The sequence below is a fragment of the Epinephelus lanceolatus genome, chromosome 11, assembly GCF_041903045.1.
Source record: "Epinephelus lanceolatus isolate andai-2023 chromosome 11, ASM4190304v1, whole genome shotgun sequence".
Lineage (NCBI taxonomy): Eukaryota > Metazoa > Chordata > Actinopteri > Perciformes > Serranidae > Epinephelus > Epinephelus lanceolatus.
In genome coordinates, this window is record NC_135744.1 from 15,370,798 (window position 1) to 15,391,210 (window position 20,413).

At 41.9% G+C, this 20,413-nt stretch overlaps 1 protein-coding gene across 3 annotated transcripts in view; it reads right to left on the reverse strand.

The window, feature by feature from the left end:
- The window catches only part of LOC117269805 (glutamate receptor 4), a 188,169-nt gene that overhangs the window by 85,659 nt on the left and 82,097 nt on the right, over positions 1–20,413 (reverse strand). For all 3 annotated transcript variants that reach the window (XM_033647147.2, XM_033647139.2, XM_033647165.2), the window contains exon 3: positions 3,323–3,562. In XM_033647147.2, coding sequence (XP_033503038.1) covers positions 3,323–3,562 — 240 coding nt within the window. The remainder of the gene's footprint in view (positions 1–3,322; positions 3,563–20,413) is intronic.

The following is a 20,413-nucleotide window of genomic DNA, read 5'->3' on the forward strand; positions in this document are numbered from 1 at the left end:
GTAACAGGCTGAAGTTGACACGGCATGCCAGAACGTCAACAACAAATGCACCCAGGGTACCTTGCACCTTGTATCTGGACATGAAAAGTCCAAGACCAAAGGTCGATATGTGACGAGGTCAGAGTGAGAATGTTTTCATATATTCAGGTATTTATGCCCACTTGAGAAAATACAACGAAAAGCGACCAAGGCTGCAGTTGAGCCATACAACAGGGCACCACTGACAGAGGACCATCCAGAACCTGAGCTGCAGAGAGCTAACAGTGACTGATGGTGCCTTTGGTTAAACTGGAAGATAACTGAAATCATTCTGCTACACTGAACTACAAACCAGACAGAGCCCATGTGTGCGTTATGATGCTTGGACGTTTTGCTCCTCACTTGGACAGAGGTGTGCTGAGACTATGGTTAGAACATTGGATAAATATTTTGATGACTGGCTGAGTACATTTTTTTTGGTCATTTAATTTTGCTCCTGCCTCCAATGAATGACTAAGAGGGAAATACTCATCTTACCCGGTGAATTAAGGATTTATTTCAGCCAAACCACAGTTGGTGATTGTTGGAACAGTGGACTAATGAACCACAATGGTTTTACTGAGTTTTATTTTGTTTCTGTCGAGTCTGAAGTCAAGATAAAGATCAACATCTAGATTAACTTTTGTAAATATGTCTTGTGCCCTATGTGCTTGAGTTTATCAGCAGTAACCAGTTTTTGGGCAAACTGAGGCCGGTCGGGAAATCACTGGAGACCTTCTTTAGGATCCCTGCAGTTAAAGTGGAAAGAATAAACCAAGGCCAGCGGGGGTGAGAGGGCAGATGATCACTGAGCGAGTACTTTTGTCACAGAACACTGGCCGATTAAGTAATAGCTTTTGGCTGCGGTGCTGAGACACAGCTTCCAGGGACTATACAATAAGGCATGTTTGTTGTTGATAACACTAGTGTTATCAAATTTATGTTGTTTTTCCGGTGTTCTAGTGGAACAGTAAAGTAAGTTATTACTTTTTGTAAACAGAGCCGTGTTTGAGATTCCTACTTCCATGTGCTGGGCAGGTTTGGGAGTATTTGGGGGTTTAGCGTCAGGAGCTCAGGTGCAATGCATCCTGGTGCATGTAGGGACTGAAATAACAGCTGTGCAAGAAGGAAAACTCAGTACAGCACACAATGAGGAATTTATTGCTTCAATCAACTACAATTACCATCAAACTGATTGTATATCCACGTAAATTGGGGTGAATTTCTCCTTTAACTCTCGAGACATCACACATAAAATCATCTGTATTCCTTTTACGGATGAATACTGCTCTTGAATCAGTCGTGATGCCAGATTAAGGCTTTAAGCAACCTAAAAGTCTACTTGTGTGCCTGTGGGGCAGCACAGTCTTACAGCGGGGAACCTTTGTTGTGTTTCTGGAGAACACTTGATCAGATACAAGTAGTTTTTGTTGAGAGGAGAGGAGGCTTTTTACCCAGTCAAGCGTGTACGACCTGAGATAAGAGGAAAAAAGAGCCAGGGAATGAGTTGTTCTGAAGGGAGGCCATCCAGATACGGTCCTCACTCTGTTGCTCCTGTACAGCCAATCTGCTCAAACACTCACTGCAGCCCCCACAGCACCACAGAGAGAGAATGATACACCCCTGACTACCTTCTGGAAAATGTATGAAAGCGAGATGTGGAGATGCGATCCAAGCAGTAGCCCATATCCAGTGTCTTGTAATGGAAATGTGACACGCGAGTGTGTGTGTGCGTGGGTGTGTGTGTGGTGAGACAGAGGCGAAGACTGGGTGGGTGACAGAAAAAAAAAAATGAAAGGGGACAAAGAAAAAATCCGAAGAGGGAGAAACACACACAGATGAGAGAAATATGCTGCCCTGGTCCTCAGGAGGGGAGTGGAGCCAGAGACAGATGGAGGGAGAGGTCTAACACTATCCACAACACTTCGAACAGCAGCTGCACTGCAATATTGATCACTTGGTGGCCCCAAGACATGTTGTGGATTAAAAACAGCCATTATTTTAGCGAGCACATCCATTCACACCTCTGTGTTCACCGTGTAGGACGCACGAGGGCAAAGAAACACCATGTACCCGCCTACTGACAGAATTCTACACTTACTGCATATAAATCAATTATTTTGAATGAATATACCTATATTTAGGTCAATGTAATGTTTGAGAGCGTCAGACATTTCTTGAAATACTGTAAAATTAGATTTATTGCACTAAACCATGCAGATAATCCAACAGGTCCTAATAGTTGAACAAAATGATTGGTCTTGTCAGCAGACCAAAAACAAATATCTTGTCCGCCATCTTTATGGATAAGGTGTGGTTAAGTTGAGCCAACTAAAGCTAAAGATTATAGTTATGGTTAAAAGACACCAACACTGACTGTTGGTAGACGGGGGACTGCCCATTGTTCTGACTGCTCATAATTCAGACACCCCAATAGACTGAACCGAAAACAGGTGTGGACTGGCAATCTGGATATAACATGAGCTTCTGTTTGGGAGAAAGTACTCAAAGAAAACTGCCCTTTACAGCAACGCCCATTTGTTTTCAGGATATCAGGCTGTTTGGTCCGATGGGACATTTTTTGTGCTGTTGTGGCTTCGAAATTATGATCCGTCGGAACAATTGCATAGCAGCGGTGGGAGACAGGATGTAAACTGCTGTCGTTTTATATGCGCAAACATCAGTCCATCTTGACCTCCTGCCTCTGAGGTTTTGTGGCAGTATAATAACTCGCTACTGTGCTTCTGACAGACATGGGATTTAGCTAGTGTCCCCGTCATTACGTGGAGAAACCAACAGAATTCTCAAGATGTTGATTCATCAATATGGATATCTTTAATAAAATATAACAGCCAGGAAAATATCAGCAGGTACATTTTGTTATAGCTTTAGCCAAGACCAGCCACAGCCATCTCACCAAAGCTTTCACTTGATACTGTATGTCTCTCTTGTTTTATCTGTCTAGATGTCTGTTTCTCTGTGGCACAAAGTGCAGTAAGTGGCTGACAGTCTCTAGAGGACAGAGATTAAAAAGCCAAAGTGGAGTTACTGCAGTTTGACTTGCTTTTTACCTCCATTTTGTTGTTACTGTAAATTTTACCTGCCATTTTCAAGGGGATTACACATCTCTGTGGCATAATATAAAACATCAGACTTGTGTCATGTGTCGTTACTGTTCTGAGTTTTGGTCGCATCAGTTCATTCAGTTGTTTAAAGCACAGCACACACACACTGGCACTACCATCTCCAACTTTTATACAACTTTTCAAAGGAAAGACAAAAGCAGCCGATCCTCATCACTCACCCCGGTCGGTGTCGTACAGGAAGACGAACTTGTTCCAGTCGTAGTGGTCGAGGAGGGACAGGAGCGCCCCCCGGATGGACGGCCGGAGCTGCAGGGTGAACTGGCTCTCGCCCTCGGTGGGGAAGCTGGGCGTGATGAGGGAGATGTGCAGGGCGCTGCAGAAGGACGTCAACGTGTGCACCGAGCGCTTGTCGTACAGGCCGAAGATGGCGAAGACACCGCGGGAGTACTGGGAGCAAACTGGGGAAAGAAAGAAATAATGAATTACGAAACAAGAAGATAGAGCAAAGGCAGGCCAGCCAGGAAATACAAGCAGGGGGACAACGTTTTCAAAAGTGGGCCCCTCATCCATACCTAACACACCCTCCTGGGAATATAATCCAATCAATCCTATTCCACATGTATTTAGTATCTTGTACTTGTGTCTACTCTTAAGACCTTGTTTTCTTATTTTGAAAAGCAGAGGTAGTCACATATGTGTGTCCTTAGCGTAACTTTGGAGCATTATTTGGCCCCCTTTCTGACAAGATAACTAAACACAGTTGATACCAATAGACGCCTTAGGTCTTGCTTCAGCTCTGCCTGTCATACCTGCTGCTCCTTCACATTTTTTTGTCAAATATTTGTCCACTGCGTCTCTGCTCCTTCATTTTCTTGATCTCTCTGTACCCTGACTTTTCCTTTAGGAGCTCCTGAATTTTTAGTGAGGCACTCTGACTGAGCTAATCAGGCAGCAGTTCTGAAATTTTGAAAAACATATCAAGGAATATGCAAACAATAAAAGTAACCACATAAGGCCAAAGTGGATCCTTGAAGGCCACCTTGCCCCGTCAGTACTCATAAGCACCTCTTATTTCTCTGAAGTCATTTATCTAATCAGTTTTCTCCAGATTCTTTCTGAGCTTAATCCCTGACCGCTCGATGCTTTTACTCTTTCTGGGTTTTCTCTGAAATCTTTTTAACTAATCTGTTTAATCCCCCTTTTTCCTCAAAACCTTTCTATTCTAATCAATTCATGTAACTGTCCTTGAGTCGCCTGACACTTTGTTTGACTCAACATTCGGCATCACAGGTCCAACATCTTACGTGTATGGTGCATATGCAGCGTGTTTTTGCAGAGTCTGTCTTATTGTTGGTTGCCTGGCAGTGTCTTTGGGTGTTGCTGGACAAGACATTTACAAATATCCTGATTCAACTTATTGTGAGCCACCATAAAACCAGATATCATCCTACTCTTAATTTGCAGTGCTTACAGTCATTGGATTGCTTGTTTACATTAAAAGATTATATTACTGGAGTTTTAAATATAATACATCTGTAATATATTTTGATTTTCTTATTGTTCTCTCCTGTTTGAACAAAAAGCTTATTGTTTTTTCATCTATTATTCTCAAATCAAGCATCCACACAGTTTATGCAACAAGGACGCTGTCAGGCTGTGAATCAGTTCACTTATCTTTTATTAAGCACATTTCCCCCGTGATTATTTCATTGTGTAGAAGCAAAACAACAATGCACACAATGAGGGCTCATCTCAGGAGAAACACATACAACTCTTGGCACAGCGCCAGGAAACTAATACCAGCACACAGTAAGCGTTGTTTCCAGTTTTGCTTATGATGAATAGAAGAAGAAATGGGTGCTTAATGTGAGCAGTGATAGCCATTTTAGTCGAAAATGCACCTGAGCAGATGATGAAGACAAAACGAACGTGTGTCGTTTTGAATGACAACTGATGGCTGGGAAATGGCGTGCAAAAATCACCAGAGCAGTGAATGCTTAGTGCCACGACTGGAGACAAAATAACAAACCATTATCCCACTGATTACCACTTTAAATCCTTTCAAAGGATCTGCTGAATGCAGTAAACAGAGATCAAAACCGAACGCATCCGTTTCCTCTGATGCTTTCATCTCAAAAGCTGTTCTCTTCCCCCATTTAAACAGCAACAACAGTACCAACACTTCCTAGCGTCGCACTGAATCATTCCCCTCGCTGTTGTGCAGATATATTCTAGAGGACGTCTTCCCCATTAACAAAACACATCGCATTCATGCCGCGCTGCTTCATGACATCAAAACAGCACAAACTGAACCTGCGTGTGTTGTGTTTTATTGGTCAGACTTTGAATTAAATGGAAACTTCACGATTTCACAGAGTCTACACAGCACACACATACACACACATACACACAGTGTGTCCTGCTTAAGGAGATCTCCTCATTATAGAAAGGTTTGGCTGTCTACAAGAGACGCACTGTAATTGCCCACTTTTTACATACTCGCAGAACAACAACAGAAAGGCAAGATAATGAGCATCCTCTGCCAGTTTCCGGGTACGAGAAGAATCAGAGCGAGCGGCAAACTGAAGGAAGAGCTCAAGATGTTCTCGTTGTTAAAGGAAAATGGGGGGTGGGGGAAGCAAACAAGCTTTACTGACAAACCCATTGTTTCCATACAGAGTGCAGCACTCTACTGTAGAGACAGAGAGGAAGAAAGAGAGTCTGCGTCTTTCTGATCTGCCTGCAGCTTCATCCTTCACTGAGACAAACAAGACACCAGTCAGGGAGACAGAGGGAGGAAAGCTTCTTCTATTGTACACACAATTAAGGTACATGGAGGTGCAGGGAACTACAGTTTCAGGAAAAACACGGCAGTCAAGACCGTACTGTGGTTGCGTTGTTGTAATATCACAGCTAAAAGTTTGCTTTTCCTCGTGTCATGACTCATTAAAAGTTGGTGCCAGCTGGGGAGATGTAGCTACAAATATTTATTTTCATGAATCCAAAGAATTGTACTTGACTAGAAAGAGACATGTGAGTTATCTACCTAATCTCAAATGATGAGCGTGTCGACTTTGAAGTGCAACTGAAATCTGAAAATGAAAACACATCCTTTTCATACTAAAGTCCCCGTCGACTGTAGAATGTGCTTTGCTTCCTGTCACTTCAGATGTTTGACCTTCACAGTGCAGAATGATGTTTGACACGATGGGAAAGACAGAACAGATTTAATTTCAAGAATTTTAATAGGTAACTGAACTTTTTTGTAGAGAAAGAAGTTATGATTCAGAGCATCATACTTGTGGAGGATTCCTGTACTGTCTTGCCTTCAAGCCTCTGAGTGGGCACATGTTTGCTTGACCTGAACAAACCTGTGCTGTCAAGTGAGCTTAAAAGCCGAGGACAGACAACATTTTACACTAGGACTAGACCCTTTAAGGGTTAGTAAACAGTGTGACGTTTTTGGTGGGCGGGGCTTAGCTGGAGTCAAAACAAATCTCCACAGACATTAGCTAGCACTAGATAGCAAGTTCTGTTGGCTTGTTTTAGACAATGGAGGAAGATGATGTGAGTCTCTCTGAATAGGGTGCGTTTGGAAATATCCATTCCGTTTGCCGTAGTGAACTAAACTCGTAACACTGTCACAATGTACCGCACCGTTGGAGTGGCAGAGAGCACTTTGGGCACTCTGTCTGTGGAGACGGAGCAGCAGAGCACTGAGTGGAGTGAATATGTGATTAATTTAACCGTTTGTTAATTCATGTAGAAATATAACACTCCATTTCTTCGACCAGCAGGGCTCTCATTTCAGTGTCGAGCTTCAGACTGAATTTACCAACGCACCATGTCAGGTCACTCACTCTCCGGGACCGGCAGTGTTACTTGAATAAGTAAACACTGACCGACGGGACCAGACTGGCCGACCCGTATGCTCTCACTCAGTGGATGGATGATGTCACAGGAAGGCAGTCTTACAAAGGACGACACTTGAACAGTTTCCTCCAGTTTGTTTTGCTATGGAAGCTAACGTTAGCTAATGTGCTAAAAAGTTAGAGTTACAGAGAAATCCAATATTCCTCTTAATCCCTCCCCAGTTTCTGATGAGGTGGACATGATAACCCTTAATACACATAACGTTATTCATCCCTACAACAGGAAATACTTTTTCCCTAACCTGATATGAAGTGTGCGCTGCACATGTGAGCATTTTTGATGATCGCCTCCTTCCAGTCCTTTGGTCTTATCACATTTAACCATAGTTGTCTTTGTTTTTGTTGACGGGCAGTGGCGGCTAGTTTTGAGCCATGACTCCTTCTATTCTGGCTCCCAATAACACAACAAAACCACATTTTAAGACTCCCTGTGGTGGCGTCGGCCCTAAAAGGGTCTACTGAAGACCAAAGCTTTTTTTTTTATCTTATGGGTGTAGACATTTGCAGGTATGTTTTGAAAGGGATAATTATGATTTTTTGAAGTGGGGTTGTATGGGGTACTTATCCATAGACAGTATATTGCACACAGCAAGCACAACTCCAGTTTGGAGAAGCAGGCTGGAGTCAGACATGGAAACTAAGCAATTTACTGCTGTGGACGTTCAGCAACAAAACCTATATTAGCCACTTAAAAAAAGTCCCACCTACAAAAATCTATATCAATGTAAGTGTACGCTATATTGAGAGTATTTTAATGTGAGACAGTGATTTCCAACAGGAAAATGAGGTATTTACATCGCTCTCTTTAAAGCTAGACTCCATTGAGAAAAACAGTGATTTAACATTGCTGAACACAGCAGCTGCTGGTCTACTGCTGCCTCATTCAGTTAGTTAGTTTGTGTTATTGTGTGACTTTGGTGTTTAAAAAGGTTAATTTGGATTTACCAAACTCGCACAATAACACAAACTAACTAACTTATTGAATCAGCAGTAGACCAGCATCTCCTGTGTTCAGAAAACTAAAATTAATGTTTTTCTCAATGGAGTCTGGTGGTTTTGACAAGAGCATAGATTGGAAAAAGCAACGACTGGAGGCGCCATCATGAAAACTAAAATATAAAACACACATTTCTCCATTTGGCTACTGATGTTTTTTTGTTTTTTTTTTCAAAAAGCAGAGGTTAGAAAAAAACAGCCTCATCATCAGTAAAAAATGTTGGCTTTTTACATTTCTGCAAACCATGGACATGTCACATTTTATGTAGTGGATATGTTCAAACTTTTATTTCCTACAGCGCTGTGGTTTTTTTTAAGGCACAAGACCACTTGGTTATGGTTTGGAAAAGATCATGTTTTGGCTTAAAATACCCTGTTTTGGTGCCCAAATCATGCCTCCAGTGTCTCCCTTAAAAAAACAAGATTTGTTGTTTGTTGGTCTCAGTTGTCTGCAGTGCTGTGCAGCTTGGCAGCCGTCTCTCCTAAATCTCAAACCATCCAAATGTCCAGCTCCCAATGACAAAGTCAGCTTACAGACATGTAATCAGAACTAAGTCACTTCAGAAAAATGTATATGATATGTATGAATATATATATATATATAAATGTAGTGTATCTGTGGTTTGCAGGAACATAACATGCCAATATTTTCTTCAGTTGACTGAGCTGGAAGATCTGTACGCTGCAGTCGGACTTTAACTGCACATATGGACACACCTGCTCCCTGAAGACCACAGTGACTAACATTTACTCTCAGTATGTGTATGTGTGTGCCCGTGTGTGTGTGCGTGTGTGTGTGCCAGTGTGTGTGTGCCCGTGTGTGTGTGTGTGTGTCCGTGTGTGTGTGTGTGTGTGTGTGTGTGTGTGTCCATATTGAAGGCTGAAGGCTCGCAGGATTTGTGGTAGAGAGAGTGTCCACTCAACCAAGAAAGGAGTCCAGAGGTTGGAAAATCCACACAGCCCACTGATGTCCCCTCAAGGGATGGGATGACATCAAGCACACACACACGCATGCACACATGCTTGGATCCCTATATGTCCGCCCAGACCCTCTTTGTTGATGCTACACTGCTATCATGTACAAATACCAGTTTGAGTAAACAACACACCACAAAAGGAAACCAGTGGGTCTGAAATCAAATCCTGACTGGCTCAAACTTTGTCTCCCTCTGCTGTGTTTGTCTTTAATTACTGCCTAATTCATGGCATCAGGGCAAAGCAATACTAACACTACCACCACAACCAGTCATATTTCATTTAAACCTCTGCTACCATGTTTTTTAATCAAGAACATACTGTATTTCTGCCACTCTTGCATGGAGGCGGTCCTATAAATAAGACCGATAAACCAATAGCAATGGTACTGATTACAATAACATTAAAATAAATTTATCTCAAGCACACTCATTGTCACATTTAAATCACAAACATGCTGGAGAACAAAGGACAGGACATAACTAACAGCATTAATCAATCTACATGTTAGTAAATGTTTTGTTACATCAATTGCAACAACGCCATTTAAAAAGAGGTTAAAATTAAGACATTTGTTTTAAAAGGTATACATGGACGTCTTGTGTTTGTTAGACATCCTTTAAAATCACGAATGTATTTTTTACTAATATGTTTTCATGTCGAATTTGTAATGAAGTATAGTGACTGTTTTATACCCCAGTTCCAAAAAAGTTCGGACACTGTATAAAACAGAATGCAATGATATGTAAATCCTTTTTCACCTATATTTAATTAAATACATCCCAAAGACAAGATATTTAATGTTCAAACTGATAAACTATATTTCATTTTTTGTAAATACACACTGATTCTGAATTTGATGCCTTCAAATGTTTCAAAAAAGTTGGGAAAGGGGGCAACAAAAGACAAAATAAAGTGGGGAATGCTCAAAAAACACCAGTAAGAAACACAGGTATGCACAAACAGTCCAGCAGTTAAACAATGTTTCTCAAAGCACAGTTGCAAGAAATTAAGTTATCTCACCAGCTACAATCCATAATATCAGCAAAAGAAAAGGCTGAAAATCAACACTGAATGCTCATGACTTTTGACCCCTCAGGCTGCACCGCATCAAAAAACCAGCATGATTGTATAAAGGAAATTACTAGATGCGCTCGAAAACACTTTGGAAAACCTCTGTCAGTAAACATAGTTCATCACTGCATCTAAGACTCTACCATGCAAAGTGAAGCCAAGACAAACAACATCCTGAAACGCCGCCAACTTCTCTGGACCCAAGCTCATCTGAGATGGACTGAGACAAAGTGGAAAAGTGTGCTGTGGTCATCAAACTGTTTTTGGAAATCATGGACGTCTTGTCCTCCAGGATAAAGAGGAAAAGGAACATCCAGATTGTTGCCAGCTCAAAGTTCAGCAGCATCTGTGATGGAGGAGGTGTGCTAGTGCCAATGGCATCATGGGTAACTTGACATCTGTAAAGACACCATGAATGTTGAAAGGCAGGTTTTGGAGGAACATATGCTGCCATCCAGATGACGTCTTTTTCAGGGACGCCCCTGCTTATTCCAGCAAGACAATGAGACACATTGTGCTCGTGTTCCAGCAGCGTAGCTTCGTAGCGAAAGAGTGCAGGTACTAGACTGAGCTGTCTGCAGTCCAGACCTGTCTCCTACTGATCATGTGTGGGACATGATGAAGCACAAAATATGACAATGGAGCCCCCGGACTGTTGAGACACTGAAGTCGTATATCAAGCAAAAAACTTTCAGTTTATGTGGAACAATGTAAAAGACAGTGGTGCAAGAAGGACATAAAAGCACAGTGTAGAAATACTCTGTTCCAAGTAAAAGTCAAGCATTCGACAGTAAAAAGTGCAAGAGTATTAGCTTTAAAATATACTTAATGTAATAAAAGTAAAAGTACTCATTTATATTTTGGATTATCAATCTGAATCTGCAAAGTAAATGAAGTTACCAAACAGGTTTAGTGGAGTAAAACACAATAGTTCCCTTTGAATTGTGGTGCAGGAGAAGTATAAAGTTGCAGAAAATGAAGAGTACGATACTGATACTGAGTACTGTCCCCCACCGTAAAAAGCTACATAAGCTACATTATCATAAACATCAGCTAGAGTTTGGAAATCCTAAAGCAGCTGTCCAACTGGCCACCATTCAGACGCATCACCTCGGATGCTGCAAAAAGTTTTCACGATGTACATTCAGTCCAACTCTGAGCCTTACAAAGGATTCTTCAAGGTCACATTTCAACATATTCAGGAGCTGCCAACGAGAGCATGCTGCCCAGAGAAGCTCTGGCACGGTGGACAGTACAGGACTGAGCTATGCTACATGCCAAATGGCAGATGATGAGTGTTATCCATTTCATTAAAATAGATTGCCTCAGCAATGAAGGAGGAATCCTTCAAAAAAAACCCATCAACAGCTAACAGCTTGCCTCATGCCTGCTTCATCAGTATCTCTCCCTGGTGACAAACATGACAATCTCTTCTGGATTTCCATTCAGTCAATCACTGCTTTTACTATGTCGACTCTTTCTCCAAAAGCAGACAGAAATCATTGTCTGCACAGTTTCCTCACACAACATGAATGTCTAAAGTCTAATGTCTAATGTCAGCCTCCCAGGTGAAAGTTGGTGGTTGTTGGACCCATCCACCACCTCTTCCACCCATATGACTCGGACTCCTGCTACCTTAACTTTCTTTGTTGTCCTGTCACATTTCTCTCTGATGCTACCAGGCACCGTTAAACAATAACCGTGACCGACCGCGTATCATGCCAATGTGAAAGGATGGCATCAGTGTCTAACACCAGAAGTTACTGACCATGTGCCGGTTTTCGACAACTTCAGAGTGAGACCGGGTTGATTTTTGCCACTGACAGGCTCAGATTGTTATTCTATGGGCTCTAGTTTCGCAGACCAGGCGAGGTGGAGGCACAGCGCGCCAACTGGGTGTGGCCAGGCGGATTTTGCAAGTTTGGCACACCATGCGCCTGGCGCAGCTACTCCTCTTTCCCACCTCCGTCCCTCCTACCTGCGCAAGTCGGAAAGAGGGAGGAGAGAAGGCGTGGAGTGGGTTTTACACACATCACACCAATCAAATGAGCCCCTCTCCTCGCCCTTAAATGCGCCGCGCGAAGGCATAATGAGAGTTTACTCAATTCGCCATGGCAGAAGAGAGCAGCAGCGTCAGACGGCCAAACTTCTCCCAGGAGGAAACTGATGTTTTGGTCCGGGAGGTCCAAGCTCGCAGTGTCCGAATATACGGAACTGCGAGCAGACCTCCACGGGCTGATGATGCAAAGGTCGCCTGGGAGGAGGTCACCACAATTGTAAATCAATGTTGCGTTTCTCTCGTGCGCGCGCTCTCTCTCTTTCTCTCTCACAGTCTCACTCTGTTTCTTTTCTTTTGACTTTTCTAAGATGACAGATGCTGAATATATACTCCCTATCTGATGCTGTGGCTGTTTGTGGTTGGCTGAGAGGGATGTGAACTCATTAGTTTTGTTAATCAAATCAGGTTGGGTTTCCATTACGTGCCAAATGGTGCCAATCCTCTTTGATCTGACATCAGATGTGACGGGACAGTCGATATAGAGATACATTTATGTGCTGATTGCAGATAGTTGTTTGTTGTTGTTTTTTTGGGTATTTATTGCATTGTTAATGTGCCTGACATTCTGGAAACCTGCCTGTGAGGTTTTGGTGACATGTGCGCACTGTCCGCCGGTCAGCCAAACTTCCACTTACACCGGCTGCGCTCCGCCTGCGCTGACAGTAGACGTGGTTTCAGCTGGCAAGCTTTTAGCGCACCTTCGGCGAAGCCTTTTGGCACGAAACTGTCACTGCACCAAGCTGGATCTGTCGACACCTCCCCCTGCTGCGCCACCACACCCATCTCAGCGCACCAAACTACCAAACTGAGCGCGCCTGGGGTTGCGCTGCTCGAAACTAGCTCTGCGCGGGGTTCGCCACCCTGCGCCACGCTGCGCTGCGCTGGGAAACTACAGCCCTATGTATTTGACAACATTATGGAAAGGATCCCAACAGAGACAGACCTTTTTCTTAAAGAGTATGATTCTTATTGTTCAATTAGAAACAGCCCTGAAATCGCCATCACCAAAGCCACCAGACTCCATTTAAACAAACAGTCATTTTAGTGTATATAGAGCCGCATAGTTTCACATCTTACCGGAAATTTAAGGTTCATATCAACCAAACCAGAGGTGGAGATTGTAGGAACAAGACGAATCAACACCTTTTTTATGGGTTTTATTTTGTTTCTGTCAACTTCGAATGATTTGTGTTTTACGATGATGAAATTACCTACCTAAATTTCCTACCAGGTCTCACTCTGCAGTCATCCAAAGCTGGCGCTTGGCCAGTAACTTCTGGCATCAGACACTGACAAAAAAAAGCTGTCCTTCCACGCCCGTGTGATATGTGGCCAGGGCGCCATTATTGTTTAATGGCGCCCAGCAGTGTCAGGGGGAAAAGAGGTGGGACAACAACGAAAGTTAAGGCAGCAGAAGTCCAAATAGGGTGGGCGGGAGTTTTGGTGGATGGGTCCAACAACCACCAACTTTCACGCAGGAGGTCGGTGTTTGCTTTTGCATGTAACAGGCTGAAGTTGGCGTCTCAGAACATCAACAACCAACGCACCCAGGGCAGGCCATCCGTTTGGAAACACTTTTCAAAAGTGGGGGGTTGATCCCTATACATTTTTATACTTCTTGTGAGTAAAATCCAATTAATCATATTTCCACATGTATTTTCTATCTACTGTGTGATTAGAGAGAAGTAAAATCCAACACTGACTAAGAAAGGTATTCATTTATAAGATCAAATCTGGAGTGAACAAATCATTTCTTTCTTCATTTGTTCATTCAGTCTTGAGGCCACTTCAATCAAATAATTGTGCGCAGAACTGAAACAGTGTGACGAGTTTATGGCTGTCAACTCTAACTTTTCAAATAAAACCTAATTTATCCAAGACTGTTAAAGGGACCGCAGTATTCAGAGATATTGAAATACATTTAAAAAAAGGCAATTTTCCTTTTTCCTTTGCCAAAATTTAGTGTACCTTTGGAGCATTATTTGGCCCCCTTTTCGACAAGACAGCTTAACACGATTGGTGCCAATGGACACCTTAGGTCCTCTAGTTTAATATGTTACCCGTGTCTTCACTGCAGCTTAAAACTGAGCCTGATAAGGCAGGTTTTATTTGCTAAAAATTAGTCTTCCATCACTTCTCTTATTCAGCTCTGCCTGTCACACCTGCTGCTTCTGCACATTTTTTTTGTTTTGTTTGTCAGATATTTGGCTAATGCCTCTCTGGTCCATTCATTTTCTTGTTTTCTCTGTGCCCCAACTTCTCCTTTAGGAACTCCTCATTTTTGGCGAGGCATTCTGACTTAGCTAATCAGGCAGCAGTTTGCCTCACGTTTAAATTAACAGCACTGGTAAGTTCTGCGGATCGCGAGTTCTGTAAACCCATTCAAGGGTCAACCATAGAAAGTTTTCATGACGTTGACGTGGGTGACACATGGATGGAATGGATGTTGCTCTTTAACAAAAAGGTCTATCTCTATAGGAATTTTGGTGGATGTTAATTGATGGTTCAAACATGTTCTGAGTGGTTACACTGCAGCCTGTTTAGTCTCGCTCAACACTGGACCAAATTCAAAAAATTGTTGTTCCCATTGGACACAAACACACGGCCAAATAGGGTCCAGGCTGAAAAATACTGAAGTTACCCTTTAACAGAGGGGGGCAGTAAAGCAGCATTACTCCGGGATGTCAAAGTTCAACTCAAGAGGAGAAAAATATTGACGGACAAAGTGAGAGCAGAGGAGTCAGGTGCGTCATATGGTGTCATGTTGCTTTTAATGTGGAATTCTGCTTATAATTAAACACAAAGCAAGTAAACTAAAGAAATCTGAGAAAAATAGAAAAGACTTCATGTGAAAATGTGAAATGCAGAATTAAATATGTGCAACTAAATCTAATGGGGAAAATAGTCAAACTTTTTAAAATATTTAACTCACAGTGTAACGTATTTATTTTTTATTTGTAGTTTCTGTGTAGGAAAAACATGACAACCCTTTTCCTGACAACTAGAAAAAAAAAATTTCATTTCAGAAAAATGTCAAAGTGACTTGCAGTCAATCTGAGATGTGACACGTGTGTTTTGAGACACAGCGCTTCACAGAAACTCCAGCGAAGGACTGCTCCAGTGCAAACAGACAGCAGCGTCCAATAGTAGCAATCCATCAGAGTCAAGATGTATCAAACAGGGTCTGCCCTGTGTGACCTAGTAGTGATGTGACAGCAGTAGTACTGACAGTGAGTGGGCGGCCGCTAGTGACAGGCCGGCCTCCTGGACTGGTCCATTTAGTCCCACACCAGTACTGACCCTGAAACAGCATCCGCTGGCCTCACACTCCACTGCACAAACAGGTCAGAGCACACACTCACTGCAGCTCACTCTGATCAATGGGCCAGACATTGTGCGTGTGACACACTAACAGAGCAATGCGACAGAAGCTCTCCTGTCATTTTACATAACAGTCGTCTGAACCCAACATCTCTTAACCTCATGTGGGGGAATTTGGCTGGAGTGCATCTTCTGTCATCTGAAACTTAACAAACCATCAAGCTGAGCTGAGCTTTGCTACGCCGAGGTGAGATAAACTCTCCCAGTCTGGTCCCACTGACGAGCAGGACTTTGTGCGGCTAAACTGCTTTGTCATCAGTGATCTATGTGACTCTGTGGACGGTTGGATAAGGTCTGGTGCCAGTGACACACTTTCCCCTCGGTCCCCCAGGTGTCAGGCCCCACCCACCGCAGAGGGCAGTTTGATGATGGCTGCCCCCGACCTCTGCCCCATCAATATATCGATCTCAGCTGCACAGAACAAACCTCCATTATTTACCACTTGTTTTAGAGCAAAAACACCCAATGCTCGCTGCCAGTGGGGCGGCAGTTCACTGAATTTTGAGTTATGGCAAATTCTTTGTATCTCAAGTCATTTTCCAGTAAAATATCCAAACCGATTTTAATCAATTACACTTCAGGGGCAGAGGGGAATAGAACTGATGAATGAGAGTATATTTAGCCTGCATTATTTACGGCTTCCTGGATTTCTCCTGCAGTAACTCCTCAGGAAGTGTCAGACTTTCAAACCTCTGTGCGCTAAATTATTTGTTTGACACATCACCAACACAATACCTATAGTATAAATAGCTATTTATATTTTTTTTTTGAATGATAAAATCCCCAAAAGAAAAAAGAAAAGATTGGAATGACTTGTGCTGAAGTACAACACAGTACAGATGCTGCATAAACATGCTAGAGTCAACATTCAACAGTTACACATGGAAAACTGTTTGCACTTACGGTAATGTGAAGGTGCTTTGGACAAAAATACCTTAATGTATGTAGCAGATGGTTTTAAAAATGTTTAAAAAGATACAAATCTTGTCTAAAGAGAAAACAATCTGTGATTTATTCTGTAAAAAGAATCTAGGATTTGAATCTATTCCTGGTGAGCTAGTCGTTCCAAAATCCAAAACAAAGACACGAATAAATCATGTCAAACTTTAGACTTAAAGCTATTTTCAACCAACATAAGATTCACTTTAAAGTATAACGCTGCTATTATTCTAAGTTTTTATTATTGTCAGCACATCTAATAAAAAGACCAAATCAATACTATCAATACTCTTTACAAAGCTCATTTGTTCCCAAAGATGACATACCATATGTCTTATTTACTGGTCAAAAATATATAATTTTATATTTGGGGGAAAAAAAAAAAAAAAAGCTTAGTGATATCCTAAAACAGCTGGGCAGTGTAGCTTTTAGAAAATGTTACTCAGACAGAAGTAACTTGGGCTTTTATTGGGGACTACTTTCAGCTGTGGATTTATACGCATTTGTTGCTCAAGTGAGTATTTTCCATTAACGTATAAAGAAAACTGGACATGTTGGCAGTGGGATCACGTTCATTCCTTTGAAAGTTGCTCAGAGATGCATTAAGCCAAAAGAGTTCAACTGCTGCGTATAAAATTACCAAGATGGTGGGTACTGCCACTATGGCCAATAGAGCAGGCTCACCTCCACTGGCCAAGGCAGCTACTTCTGGTTTGGTGCTCTGTTAACTTGAATTGAGATAAAATGATTAAATCATGGGTGGCACGTGGATGGAACAGTAGTGGTACGGTGGTGCAGTGGTTAGCATTGTCACCTCACAACAAGAGGGGTGTGGGAGCCCTTCTTTGCAGAGTCTGCATGTTCTCCCTGTGTCAGCGTGAGTTTTCTCCAGGTACTCCAGCTTCCTCCCACAGTCCAAAGACATGCAGGTTAACTGTCCGTAGGTGTGAATGTGAGCGTGAATGGTTGTCTGTCTCTATGTGTCAGCCCTGTGATAGTCTGGTGACCTGTCCAGGGTGAACACCGCCTCTCGCCCAATGTCACCTCAAGACGTTTCATGTTGGACTGACACACAATAGTGCACATGTTCATGGTAATAAAGGAACATGTCAGCGAGTGATTTGGCGTGTCTCACTGATGTGTTTTAATACCTTTTGCCCAAACAACTTGGTCTCACTCTGAAGTCATCAAATATCAGCGAATTCTGGAGCCAGACACTGACAAAAAAAAGCTGTCCTTTCACGTTTGGCATGATACACAGCCGGTAACCGTTATTCTGTAATGGAGCCTGTCAGTGTCGCAGTGAAGGAGTGACAAATACCACGAAGAGCAACCGTCACATCTTACATGTACATGTGCTGAACAATAACAACAATGGAGGAGAAAATGTGTTAATATGCTGCACATAAATATACGATTTCTCAACCTGGTCTCACTCCAAAATTGTCAAAACCGCCACTTGGTCAGTGATTTTCTGGCATCAGACACTGACAAAATAATCTGTCTTTTCACGTCGGCATGAATGCAGCCGTTCACCGTTATTGTTTAATGGTGCCAGAGGGAAATGCAGCACTTGTTGGCTTAACCCAACCAAGTGCAATTATTGAAGGAAAATAAACGTCAATTTGCAGTGTTGTACCGATGTTGCTGAAGTTGACACGGTGTCCCAGAACATCAACAACCAACGCACCCAGGAAAGTCCATGACCAAACACTGATACGTGACAAGGCTGGAGTGAGAATATGTTGGCCAAAAATGAAGGTCTCTGGTACAGAGATATAAGATAATTCACAGGCAACACTTGTCAGAAGTTTCAATACACTGTTGGTTTTGGTCTTTTCATTAAATTTGCTGACTATGAAACAACAGCAGTCTTACTTTTTAAAGCTGGACTAATTAGTGATCCTTAAGAGATCCTCTCGACCATTGTACAGGTCACATTGAGCATATTCTTACCCAAATCCTCTCCAAAGTTTAGACCTTTACATGTTTTTATTTGTTCTTGGCTGCCAGCTCACTGATTGGATCGGACAATGGGAGTGATGTATTGTTTCTATTTGACAGGGACAGCTGAATGTGATTAATGCATTTTATTGGCAATTTGTGACACAAATTCTCTTTTTTGGAAAAACTTGAGAAACTGCCTCATCATCAACCATAAGTATGAAATTGAACTGACACCAAGTGTTTTAAGTTATGAGTCATCCTAACAAGTTTTGAGATATCAGTGTATCACAGGATTAAACGTTTAGGATTTTGACAAAGGAATATTCCAACATGAAGACACTGTGTAAGAAACTTCTCAAGTAATATCCAGTGACTTGACTCTGTGTGAAAAGCCACTCATGATGGTATTTTCTCTCATCATCAGTTCTTGAATTGTATGCAGTAGTTGTAAGACATCTTCATCGACTCACACAAGAAGCAGAAAGCAACACGAGTGGAGGTCTTTCATGAAAAAGGATGGAGGGGATGAGGACGAAACCCCTTTGTGTCCGTAATAGTTTCAATGAGGTAGAGATCAATACAGACCTCTTGTCTGAGCAGGCCAGATGAAAAGAAACACTCTCATCGCTATTTTACCGAGCGTACACAGCCCTCACGCCGGGCAGGAAGCCATTTTGAACAGGATCACAGCAGCATGCGATCGGTCATTCCATCCTTCAATTCAACACCTCTATTGACACTGTCAGACACAGTGTAGCGGCTTCAATGAAGCTCACGTTCCCTTTATTTAAAGGATTAATTACTTGGTTGAACAGGTTTAAATTGTGTCAACTGGACAACAGAATCATCATTAGGGTAGCCGAGCCATGACAGCAAAACTGCCTCATATTAACATTTAAATTATCAGTGAGTGCCTTAAAAAAAGTGAATTATGAACACAAAACAAAACTCTGTGGAAACAAGGCATTATCACCATAAAACTAGTCGTGTTCCAGTGTTAACACTCAATGAGTGACTGTACTTTAATTATACTGTATAGTAAACAAGCAAAACACTTTCCAGGACTGTCTTTTATGAGGAGAAACATAATATTCACATGGTCTTTTTAGCATTCATGAGAGGAAACAGGAAGGAGTCCAAAACAAAAGTGAGAAGTAAAGCTGGCAGAACTGCAACACCTACGGATTGTAAAAAAAAAAACAGTTGCTATACTTCCTGTTTAAACTCGCTTTTATTAAAAAATATGCAACTTCTGTATGAAAAATATACACACCCAATAAAAATATATTAGCAACACTTCACAATGCATAAGGAAATGTTGGGCAGATAACACCAGAGGTATTAAAGGTATACTCTGCAGGAATTGTAGGTAACCATTTGCAAACAGTATTTGCAGTGAAAGTGAAAATGAAGGCCCTGATTGGCATTTCACCTCGTTTTTTGAAGTGATTTCCTAGACTCCCCTTGGATATGTGTGGTGCTTAGAGTTTGGCACCTGGTCGCTACCTTTATATAAAGTCCCAACTTCACCTGCACAGTTTCAAGGTGACATTTAAGATTAGCGTCACCAATTCAGTATCTGTGGGAAATGTTTTTATAATTAGCAAATTAATTCTTAGTCTTATATAACCAAAAAGCATGCTTTGTGAGGTCACAGTGACCTATGACCACCAAAATGTAATCAATTTATTGTTGAGTCTAAGAGAACGTTTGTGCCACATTTGAAAATATTCCCTGGAGGCGTTCTTGAGATATTGTGTTCAGAAGAATGGGATGGACGGGCGGATGGACAACCTGAAAACATAATTACTACGGTCACAGCTTTTGTATGAGTCTTATCCTTTAGGTAAATCCTGCACTATATACCTTTAATATGAACACCTACCACTCACCATATAAATCTCTACTTAATCCACACAGTGTTTTTCACAAACTTATTTCTTTCTATAATTTAAAACAACAACACACTCACTACACTATGATAACCATGGTAAACATTTTTCTTC